Source organism: Symphalangus syndactylus, chromosome 1, assembly GCF_028878055.3.
Source record: "Symphalangus syndactylus isolate Jambi chromosome 1, NHGRI_mSymSyn1-v2.1_pri, whole genome shotgun sequence".
Taxonomy (NCBI): Eukaryota; Metazoa; Chordata; class Mammalia; order Primates; family Hylobatidae; genus Symphalangus; species Symphalangus syndactylus.
In genome coordinates, this window is record NC_072423.2 from 105,866,535 (window position 1) to 105,879,351 (window position 12,817).

Sequence of the window (12,817 nt, forward strand, 5' to 3'; positions counted from 1 at the left end):
AGTTTAACAAAAGTGACTCCATCGTTTAGAATGAGACTGCGAGTGGAATTATACATAATTATATTGCATGTATTTTGCATCATTTGCATTAAATTATGGGCATTATAACATAATATGCTTGACTTATTGTTGCCAGTTTTTAAGGACTGTAATGGAGAATCGTAGGTTATGTGATGTTATTTTTGTTAAAAATTAATTAAAATATGATTTCTCTCTCTTATAAATCATCTAACTTGCTCTCCTTTAAAATTTTCCTGTAAATCACCTAGATCTGTGATAAATTCATCTTTCTCAGTATTAAGCTCAATTTTCCTCTGGTCATCACCTTAGGTATAAATAGAATGTCTTTATACTTGTGACTTTATGGGTTTAGAGTCTTATCATTCCAGCTTCATAAATTGCGCCTTCTTATCTGATCTCAATGTGTCAGTGTAAATGTAATGTATGAGCAACAAATGAATTTATTCACTTACCAAGTGCACAGAGTGAGTAATATCATCAATTGTCACAATTCTATAGCCCCATGGCTGTTGAAAGTTTGGCTAGTTTGCCTGTTATAGTACTGTGATGTTGAGAACAAAAACAGCACTGGAGGCATAGTAATTTTAAAAGTTATAACAATGTAGTGGAATCGTTTTAGTATAAAGCAGTACAGTGACATCAGTTTTTCTAAAATATCAAGAGGATAATGTGCCCCTTTTTAAAAGAGTTTAAGTAGGATTCTCTGGATAACTTTTAGATGTCTGTCCTGTAAAGAAAGGCATTCTCTACTCCGCCTAGGCATGGAAATTATTTCACTTTATTTAGTAACCATGATCCAGTGAAATCTGTTTTCTTTGGGTCAAGAGCCAGTGTTTAGAAATGCTTACATGTCTGGGTAGTTTCATCTCATAATACTTGAGATCTAATTTCGTATCTTGTTTATGGGGAAAGCCAGAAGCCAAATTTGTGATCATTGTTCTTTCCCTCCTTCAAGTCTCCTCAGACCGAATTCCTAGGATTTATGACTTCTTTATTTCTATTCCCAAATAATTCACCACTTGAATATGATGAAAGCTTGTGTTTGCATCCAAATTATGATTTTCATTGAAGTTTAGTTCAACAAAATTCACGGTTCTATGTAATAAACTCTTCCCATGTAGATGATATTTTGATATACTTCTATAAATATTTTTATAACTGAGAGTGAAGCATCTAAACAATTGTTAAATATGTGCCTAGAATCTGCTTTGGAACAAAGGCTCTGCCAACAGCCATCATTTCCTCGTTTCTGGAATGGGGATCTTTTTCCCCATGCATCATTTTCAGTTGGTATTCGTAGCAATAAAGTAATGATAAAATCCAAACAAACACAGAGATTATGATTTTAATATACTTATTTATTTAAAAAGTACACAGTTTTAAATTGGTTTCAATAGGTTTCAAGCAGAAGGGACACTGCCTACCACTTGCAGTCCCATTTCTGATGAAGGGTGATTATCATGTGGCAAACTCACATTTGCATGACTGGCAAAGTAAAAAGATAACTTTTTGTCAACATATCTTTAAGAGTTTATATCACGCACAGTTTAAAATCATGATGAGATGCTGATGGTTGGACTATATTCATGTCTTGTATGTTGCACCATATTTTGGTTCACAGTTTATCCATGATTTAGCATGCCAAGAGAACATCTCAGTCAGTGTCACCTTGAGAAGAGCATCAAAAGCAGAGGGAGCAGAAGAAGGACTGTCTGGGCTTGGAGACTCAGTGCACCCCCACACTCCCTTGCATTCTCCTATGGGGAAAGGCAGGGGTTGGTTAGACGGAAATAGACTCCAGGACATCTTCAACTTTCCAACCATGTGGATTCCCCAGACCTCTAATGTAAGAACAAAGTCTTCTGGGACCTAGATGATGGTGCAGATTCAGTTTACTGAAAGGGATTATTTTCTCATGAGTAAACTTTTCAGCTGTAGTTCTTTGACCAGTGTGAGACTCTCATGGTGATTCTGATGGGAAAAGGAAACAGGAACAGTTCTCAGACTTACCTCAGGATGGAAGCCATGACAAGATTCTGGGCGCCTTCTGATCTTCTGGGCCTTTAGACGTTCACACTTAAGGGATTCATTATGTTGACTGTAGTTAAGGCATGTTTCCAAGGATTGCTTTTTTCTACTCTGCATTTCAGAGGTCAAAACTTGGCAATGACAACTCTCTTAACTACTCTCTCTCTCCAACAGTGGAAAGAATGTAATTTTCCTTCTCTAATAAATATTTCTCCCCCAGGTTTCCTTACCACTGATCCCCCTTACTGGTTTCCCTGGTAGTGAGTGGACCTGCACACAAAAGGATATACCTGATTTCAATGGGCGCCATGGTGATGGGGGCCACGGATTCACAGAGGCAGCTGCTGTCCACCACCACCATGAACAGGTTGCTGCTTGGGATTTGCTGGATGACAAAGGACCTGTTGGAACAAGAGGTAGCGAGACAGTCGTCATTTACCATCCATCAATCAATTAAAGAGCCATGAGGAAGACTTCTCTCCTGGGTGGTAGCAACTACCATATTTTGTAAAGTAAATTTTGGAGACTGTTTTACTACTAACGTTACCTTTCTCCATGAGGCTCTTCACTTACAAATACCTAGCTACACTAGGAAAACAAACAATAGCTATGATGACATGTGGCTCATACAACTCACCTTGGAAAGACTGAAATGCTGTATGTACAAAACACAAGAGTCAGAGTGAGTTGGCTGAATCACCTGTTTCCAAGGTTTAACAGGTTAGACTTTCAAAGCCTAATTTCCTTCTCCCAGAGCCTAAGCATTACCCCAAGTTACATTTGATGTTCCTCTAAGTGGCATTTTGTCTCCTCCCCTCAATGATAGACTGAAACTATGTCATACCAATGGCAAAAGAGATAGATAGTGAACTTCTTAGAGCCTTCCTTATACTGCTTTGCAAAATGTCTGCCCAGTATACAGGAACAGTGTTTTGAATGAGATTAATGCTGGTCATTTATGAGGTCCCACACTTCCCAGAGCCCAAGTTCTGTAAGAACCAAGGCTGTGGAGGAGCCAAGATGGCCGAATAGGAAGAGCTCCTGTCTACAGCTCCCAGCATGAGTGACGCAGAAGACGGGTGATTTCTGCATTTCCATCTGAAGTACTGGGTTCATCTCACTAGGGAGTGCCAGACAGTGGGCCCAGCGCACGGTGCCTGAGCTGAAGCAGGGCGAGGCACTGCCTCACTCAGGAAGCACAAGGGGTCAGGGAGTTCCCTTTCCTAGTCAAAGAAAGGGGTGACAGACAGCACTTGCAAAATCAGGTCACTCTCACCCTAATACTGAACTTTTCCAACGGGCTTAAAAAACAGTACACCAAGAGATTATATCCCGCACCTGGCTTGGAGGGTCCTATGCCACGGAGTCTTGCTGATTGCTAGCACAGCAGTCTGAGATGAAACCGCAAGGTGGCAGTGAGGCTGGAGAAGGGGCACCCGCCACTGCCCAGGCTTGATTAGGTAAACAAAGCAGCCAGGAAGCTCGAACTGGGTGGAGCCCACCACAGCTCAAGGAGGCCTGCTGCCCCTGTAGGCTCCACCTCTGGGGGCAGGACACAGACAAACAAAAAGACAGCAGTAACCTCTGCAGACTTAAATGTCCCTGTCTGACAGCTTTGAAGAGAGTAGTGCTTCTTCCAGCATGCAGCTGGAGATCTGAGAACAGGCAGACTGCCTCCTCAAGTGGGTCCCTGACCCCTGAGCAGCCTAACTCGGAGGCACCTCCCAGTAGGGTCAGACTGACACCTCACATGGCCGGGTACTCCTCTGAGACAAAACTTCCAGAGGAATGATCAGGCAGCAGCATTCGCGGTTCACAAAAATCCGCTGTTCTGCAGCCACCGCTGCTGACACCCAGGCAAACAGGGTCTGGAGTGGACCTCTAGCAAACTCCAACAGACATGCAGCTGAGGGTCCTGTCTGTTAGAAGGAAAACTAACAAACAGAAAGGACATCCACACCAAAAACCCATCTGTACATCACCATCATCAAAGATCAAAAGTAGATAAAACCACAAAGATGGGGAAAAAACAGAGCAGAAAAACTGGAAACTCTAAAAAGCAGAGCGCCTCTCCTCCTCCAAAGGAATGCAGTTCCTCACCAGCAACAGAACAAAGCTGGACGGAGAATGACTTTGATGAGTTGAGAGAAGAAGGCTTCAGACGATCAAACTACTCTGAGCTACAGGAGGAAATTCAAGCCAAAGGCAAAGAAGTTAAAAACTTTGAAAAAGAATTAGACAAATGTATAACTAGAATAACCAATATAGAAAAGTGCTTAAAGGAGCTGATGGAGCTGAAAGCCAAGGCTCGAGAACTACATGAAGAATGTAGAAGCCTCAGTAGCTGATGCGATCAACCAGAAGAAAGGGTATCAGCGATGGAAGATGAAATGAATGAAATGAAGCGAGAAGGGAAGTCTTGAGAAAAAAGAATAAAAAGAAATGAACAAAGCCTCCAAGAAATATGGGACTATGTGAATAGACCAAATCTACGTCTGATGGGTGTACCTGAAAGTGATGGGGAGAATGGAACCAAGTTGGAAAACACTCTGCAGGATATTATCCAGGAGAACTTCCCCAGTCTAGCAAGGCAGGCCAACATTCAGATTCAGGAAATACAGAGAAGGCCACAAAGAAAGATATTCCTTGAGAAGAGCAACTCCAAGACACATAATTGTCAGATTCACCAAAGTTGAAATGAAGGAAAAAATGTTAAGAGCAGCCAGAGAGAAAGGTCGGGTTACCCACAAAGGGAAGCCCATCGGACTAACAGCTGATCTCTTGGCAGAAACTCTACAAGCCAGAAGAGAGAGAGTGGGGGCCAATATTCAACATTCTTAAAGTAAAGAATTTTCAACCCAGAATTTCATATCCAGCCAAACTAAGCTTCATAAGTGAAGGAGAAATAATAAAATACTTTACAGACAAGCAAATGCTGAGAGATTTTGTCACCACCAGGCCTGCCCTAAAAGAGCTCCTGAAGGAAGCACTAAACATGGAAAGGAACAACCAGTACCAGCCACTGCAAAATCATGCCAAATTGTAAAGACCATCAAGGCTAGGAATAAACTGCATCAACTAACGAGCAAAATAACCAACTAACATCATAATGACAGGATCACATTCACACATAACAATATTAACTTTAAATGTAAATGGACTAAATGCTCCAATTAAAAGACACAGACTGGCAAATTGGACAAAGAGTCAAGACCCATCAGTGTGCTGTATTCAGGAAACCCATCTCAAGTGCAGAGACACACATAGGCTCAAAATAAAGGGATGGAGGAAGATCTATCAAGCAAATGGAAAACAAAAAATGGCAGGGGTTGCAATCCTAGTCTCTGATAAAACAGACTTTAAACCAACAAAGATCAAAAGAGACAAAGAAGGCCATTGCATAATGGTAAAGGGATCAATTCAACAAGAAGAGCTAACTATCTTAAATATATATGCACCCAATACAGGAGCACCCAGATTCATAAAGCAAGTCCTGAGTGACCTACAAAGAGACTTACTTAGACTCCCACACAATAATAATGGAAGACTTTAACACCCCTCTGTGAACATTAGACAGATCAACGAGACAGAAAGTTAACAAGGATACCCAGGAATTGAACTCAGCTCTGCACCAAGCAGACCTAATAGACATCTACAGAACTCTCCACCCCAAATCAACAGAATACACATTTTTTTCAGCACCACACCACACCTATTCCAAAATTGACCACATAGTTGGAAGTAAAGCTCTCCTCAGCAAATGTAAAAGAACAGAAATTACAACAAACTGTCTCTCAGACCACAGTGCAATCAAACTAGAACTCAGGATTAAGAAACTCACTCAAAACCGCTCAACTATATGGAAACTGAACAACCTGCTCCTGAATGACTACTGGGTACATAACAAAATGAAGGAGGAAATAAAGATGTTCTTTGAAACCAACGAGAACAAAGACACAACATACCAGAATCTCTGGGACACATTCAAAGCAGTGTGTAGAAGGAAATTTATAGCAGTAAATGCCCACAAGAGAAAGCAGGAAAGATCCAAAATTGACACCCTAACATCACAATTAAAAGAACTAGAGAAGCAAGAGCAAACACATTCAAAAGCTAGCAGAAGGCAAGAAACAACTAAAATCAGAGCAGAACTGAAGGAAATAGAGACACAAAAAAACCCTTCAAAAAATTAATGAATCCAGGAGTTGGTTTTTTTGAAAAGATCAACAAAACTGATTGATAGACCGCTAGCAAGACTAATAAAGAAGAAAAGAGAGAAGAATCAAATAGATGCAATAAAAAATGATAAAGGGGATATCACCACCGATCCCACAGAAATACAAACTACCATCAGAGAATACTACAAACACCTCTATGCAAATAAACTAGAAAATCTAGAAGAAATGGATAAATTCCTGGACACATACACCCTCCCAAGACGAAACCAGGAAGAAGTTGAATCTCTGAATAGACCAATAACAGGCTCTGAAATTGTGGCAATAATCAATAGCTTACCAACCAAAAAGAGTCCAGGACCTGATGGATTCACAGCCCAATTCTACCAGAGGTACAAGGAGGAACTGGTACCATTCCTTCTGAAACTAAACTATTCCAATCAACAGAAAAAGAGGGAATCCTCCCTAACTCATTTTATGAGGCCAGCATCATCCTGATACCAAAGCCTGGCAGAGACACAACAAAAAAAGAGAATTTTAGACCAATATCCTTGATGAACATTGATGCAAAAATCCTCAATAAAATACTGGCAAACCGAATCCAGCAGCATATCATCAAAAAGCTTATCCACCATGATCAAGTGGGCTTCATCCCTGGGATGCAAGGCTGGTTCAACATATGAAAATCAATAAATGTCATCCAGCATATAAAAAGAACCAAAGACAAAAACCACATGATTATCTCAATGGATGCAGAAAAGGCCTTTGAGAAAATTCAACAACCCTTCATGCTAAAAACTCTCAATAAATTAATTAGGTATTGATGGGATGTATCTCAAAATAATAAGAGCTATCTATCACAAACCCACAGCCAATATCATACTGAATGGGCAAAAACTGGAAGCATTCCCTTTGAAAACTGGCACAGGACAGGGATGCCCTCTCTGACCACTCCTATTCAACATAGTGTTGGAAGTTCTGGCCAGGGCAATTAGGCAGGAGAAGGAAATAAAGGGTATTCAATTAGGAAAAGAGGAAGTCAAATTGTCCCTGTTTGCAGATGACATGATTGTATACCTAGAAAACCCCACTGTCTCAGCCCAAAATCTCCTTAAGCTGATAAGCAACTTCAGCAAATCTCAGGATACAAAATCAATGTACAAAAATCACAAGCATTCTTATACACCAATAACAGACAAAGAGAGAGCCAAATCATGAGTGAACTACCATTCACAATTGCTTCAAAGAGAATAAAATACCTAGGAATCCAACTTACAAGGGATGTGAAGGACCTCTTCAAGGAGAACTACAAACCACTGCTCAATGAAATAAAAGAGGATACAAACAAATGGAAGAACATTCCATGCTCATGGGTAGGAAGAATCAATATCATGAAAATGGCCATACTGCCCAAGGTAATTTACAGATTCAATGCCATCCCCACAAGCTACCAGTGACTTTCTTCACAGAATTGGAAAAAACTACTTTAAAATTCATATGGAACCAAAAAAGAGCCCGCATCGCCAAGTCAATCCTAAGCCAAAAGAACAAAGCTGGGGGCATCACACTACCTGACTTCAAACTATACTACAAGGCTACAGTAAGCAAAACAGCATGGTACTGGTACCAAAACAGAGATGTAGATCAATGGAACAGAACAGAGCCCTCAGAAATAAAGGCGCATATCTACAACTATCTGATCTTTGACAAACCTGACAAAAACAAGCAATGGGGAAAGGATTCCCTATTTAATAAATGGTGCTGGGAAAACTGGCTAGCCATATGTAGAAAGCTGAAACTGGATCCCTTCCTTACACCTTATACAAAAATTAATTCAAGATGGATTAAAGACTTAAATGTTAGACCTAAAACCATAAAAACTCTAGAAGAAAACCTAGGCAATACCATTCAGGACATAGTCATGGGCAAGGACTTCATGTCTAAAACACCAAAAGCAATGGCAACAAAAGCCAAAATTGACAAATGGGATCTGATTAAACTAAAGAGCTTCTGCACAGCAAAAGAAACTACCATCAGAGTGAACAGGCAACCTACAGAATGGGAGAAAATTTTTGCAACCTACTCATCTGACAAAGGGCTAATATCCAGAATCTACAATGCACTCAAACAAATTTACAAGAAAAAAACAAACAACCCCATCAAAAAGTGGGCAAAGGACATGAACAGACACTTCTCAAAAGAAGACATTTATGCAGCCAAAAAACACATGAAAAAATGCTCATCATCACTGGCCATCAGAGAAATGCAAATCAAAACCACAATGAGATACCATCTCACACCAGTTAGAATGGCCATCATTAAAAAGTCAGGAAACAACAGGTGCTGGAGAGGATGTGGAGAAATAGGAACACTTTTACACTGTTGGTGGGACTGTAAACTAGTTCAACCATTGTGGAAGTCAGTGTGGCGATTCCTCAGGGATCTAGAACTAGAAATACCATTTGACCCAGCCATCCCATTACTGGGTATATACCCAAAGGACTATAAATCATTCTGCTATAAAGACACATGCACACGTATGTTTATTGCGGCACTATTCACAATAGCAAAGACTTGGAACCAACCCAAATGTCCAACAACAATAGACTGGATTAAGAAAATGTGGCACATACATATACACCATGGAATACTATGCAGCCATAAAAAATGATGAGTTCATGTCCTTTGCAGGGACATGGATGAAACTGGAAATCATCATTCTCAGTAAACTATCGCAAAGACAAAAAACCAAACACCGCATGTTCTCACTCATAGGTGGGAATTGAACAATGAGAACGCATGGACACAGGAAGGGGAACATCACACTCCGGGGACTGTTGTGGGGTGGGGGAAGGGGGGAGGGATAGCATTAGGAGATACACCTAATGCTAAATGAGGTGTTAATGGGTGCAGCACACCAACATGGCACATGGATACATATGTAACAAACCTGCACATTGTGCACATGTACTGTAAAACTTAAAGTACAATAAAAAAAAAAAAAAAAAGAACCAAGGCTGTATACCTGCTCTGACCTTCTGATCCATCAGGATAGTTAGTTAGTCCAGCTTAAACAAGCTTGGCGGTGCCTCCTTCTCACATTGCCCAACATGGTGAAGTGGCAAAGACACTATAAAATAATCCTTTAACACAAAACACTACTGACTCTTTGGAGGAACAAATGAGGGATGAGAATCTCATATTCTTCCAGAACCAACAGATTAGCTAAATATTTAACTCCAGGGTTAGAACCCCTATCACATAACTTTTCATAATATTTCATTAAATTCAGTTTCATAGATTTTAACTTAACAAATGGACATTAACAAAATTGACAGTTTCTCCAAAGATTTTATCTTCATTTGCCTTTCTCGCAATATACTTTTTCCATTCTTTTGAGTATATCACCACGGTGAACTAAAATCATGCAATGAAGAAAAGTTCTTCTGCTTTATGGGACGTTATAAAGAAGGGAAAGGAACTCCCCCTTTTTAAACCTGTTGCCACCTCATATGTTGAATGATCCATGAATGCCTCTGAGACTGCAACACAATGGTTTCTTTTCTATAAATGCCCAATGCCTATCCAATATCCCACAGTTAGTTATGTTCATTTTCTACATCTGTAGTAGGGAACAGGGCTTGCGGCTGTGCAAACATGTTTCCTCATTGCCTTAACCACTATCTACACTGGGACACCTACTCTCTGCTCTTCCTACTCTTGTCTAGAACTATATCTGGCTTCAGAAAAATATTCAATCTTGCTGACTGTTTTGCTAATTAATTTCATCTATAGCTATCTATATCTATATGTGCTTTACCTTCCCTCTTTAACACTAGACTCTTTCTTGCCTATGCAAGAATGTTACTCCAGCAATTGGCATCTTCTGAATGGATTTTGCCCATCAACATAAATATATTCTACCTGAGATAGCTCTCATCAGAGAACCAACAATTTCCACCTTTGAGGCGGCAGGTTAACAGAGTCTCAAAGAAAAGTACAAAACCAAGATCACAAAACCCTCTGAAGAACAAATGGCTGACTATAAGATTAAGCCAAGTGTGTCTGCCAGACGAACAATAAAGGAGAAGAGTTGAAAATATGACACAAAAGATCCAAAGGAGAAAATATTTTTTGCACTGAAAAGCAAATCCAATTCTTTTCAATGAATGGGCCCACTGAAACATGAGTAAAAAACTTCCTATCATCAAAGATACAGACCAATCCTAAAAGCTTCCCTAGAAACAAATTACTTAGAATGAGAATAAACCAGTTTCTCAATGGGAGTACTGAAGATGAAGAAACAGAATAATATATTTAAAGTTTTGAGGAAAAAAGAGAGTCAAAAGTATGTCAGTGTCCAGAGAAAAATAGATTCTAAATCTCTGTAGACATTTATAGAAAATTATATTTTCAAATTAGGAATAATCATTGAAAAATATTTAAAAGTATTTAAAACCTGATCAATCTGGATAGCATGAGAAATTAAACACCCCCCTACAGACACATGACTGCCAGTATAAGCCTAAAATTATTACCAATCACAATAACTGTGAGGTTGTTAGATTCACATATTAAAAGGCAAAGAAAGACTCTTAAATTGAGTTTATAAACATTATGCTGTTTGCCACAAACACTCCTAAAACAGAATGACATAGGAGAAGGGAAAAATATACCAAAAATATGCTAACAAGAAAAGAAACAGGTTCAGGTTTAGTAGTAATATACAAACATTCAGAGTAAAATATCATTAAAATATAATAAATAAAAGTTCATACCAAAAAGTATTATAATCCACTAACAAGATAAAATATGATTCTTTATTCACATAATGATCATAGTATACAAACTGAAAGAAATAAAAAAAGGGATGTCTGAAAGCATGATCTGTTAAAAATATGGACCCAAGATATAAACAAACAACACAGAATATAAATTATTTTCAAACACAGGGAACTGCAACACATTCCAAAGAACCTCTAGTACTGATTACACATTCTTCTTTTATGGTAGTGTACAATTAGATATTAATACCAAAAAGATATAAACAGTGAAAATTAAGTTAAAAAACACCTTTCATCAATCCTTGAGATTTGATAATAGCCCAGATTCACATTTGTGCGGTATAACCTTAGACAGTTTCATCAGAAAAAATAAAGGTTGCAAATATTTGACTAAGTTTTCAAATCAAGCAGCTGGAAAAATAAGAAGATAAACCTGCACCTGTGCCCTATACATTGTCTTCCCCCGTGTCCACTGGATTGAGTATTAATGTCCCTCTGCAAAGCCTATCTTTCAGGCTTCTTCAAGGATGTGACTGGTGGAAAAGAAGAGATAGGTGACTGCTGCACAAATGGTTTCCCTCAACTACTAGCCCTTCCTGGAGGTCGGCAAACATGCTGTCACATCTCCCAGCTCAGGAAAAACAAAACTGTCTCTTAACCCTCCCTCCTGCAACCACCCCGTTTCTCTATCTTTCTTTATAACACAACTCCTAAAAATAATTATCTATAATCCTTCTCTCTCTCCCTCCAACTCTCTCTTCATACATCTCCCTCCTTCAGAAATTGTATTCCAACAAGGCTGTAGTCCTCATCACTCCAACTGAATCAGTTATTGCCAAGGACACCAATGACTTCACCACTTTCCTTCTGTCTCTTCCTCCTTGCTTGTTTACTGTCTGCCCCTCATAAAAGACTGTAGTTTCCAAAGCAACAAGGCTGCATCTGACTGCCTGAGGTTATCAGTTATCTCTAGCACCTAGGGTTGTGCCTGGGACAGAGCAACTTCTCAGTAAATATTTGTTGAATCAATGACAGAACTTGAAATGATAAAGGCAGAAGAATAAAATAAAAATTAAACTGTGAAGATAACCAGAAGAATCAAACTCTGGTTTAAAAGCTTACTGACATAAATCAACTTTGGCACTCGTGATCAAGAAATTAAGTCACAAAGTATCATTATAACCTGTAAGATACGGGAGCATTTTCAACATTTTTTGGTGACTATTATGTATAGTATTGTAAACAATCTGAGAACTTAAGAGAAAACACGCCTTTGGGGATAAAGCATAAATTATCTACATTTGGCCAAGCTATAAAAATCATGAGCAAACTAACTGCCACAAACAAAACTGAAATGCTCATTGAGAATCTACCCCCAGGTGAATTCTACCCAATCACCCAAAGAACAGATATTGCTGTGTTCATAGAAAACCCACATGAACCCACTGACCAACTATTAGAACTAATAAAAGAACTCAGCAAGCTGGCTAGTTACATAATCAGCATATAAAACCACAGCCTGACACTGGCAATACCCAATGAAAAATATTTGTGAAATAAAGAACCATTGATAGTATCAATAATCAGTATAAAATGCCCAAGAATAAATCGATTAAACATATGCCTTTATGAAGAAAATGATGATGCAAATTTACTGAGGAACATAAAAATACTAGCTAAAAATTGGAGGGAAGTACAATGGTGGTGGAAAGGAACACTCGTATTTTAAATATGTCATTTCTCTCTTAATTAACTTTTTAATTCAAAGCAATTGCAATAAAAATCTCAATAGGATATTTTATGGAATTT

The 12,817-nt window shown here is 38.9% G+C and overlaps 1 protein-coding gene across 5 annotated transcripts in view; it reads right to left on the reverse strand.

The window, feature by feature from the left end:
- Nucleotides 1-1,358: 1,358 nt before the first annotated feature.
- CACNA2D3 (calcium voltage-gated channel auxiliary subunit alpha2delta 3) overlaps nucleotides 1,359-12,817 on the reverse strand; it is a 959,332-nt gene continuing 947,873 nt past the window's right edge. For 2 of the 5 annotated variants that reach the window (XM_055273813.2, XM_055273807.2), the window contains 3 exons: nucleotides 2,338-2,450; nucleotides 2,032-2,114; nucleotides 1,359-1,778 (listed from right to left, as the gene is read on the reverse strand). In XM_055273813.2, coding sequence (XP_055129788.1) covers nucleotides 1,686-1,778; nucleotides 2,032-2,114; nucleotides 2,338-2,450 — 289 coding nt within the window. In that variant the 3' untranslated portion in view covers nucleotides 1,359-1,685. The other 3 variants (XR_010122405.1, XR_010122406.1, XM_063645668.1) reach the window with 3 other exon arrangements.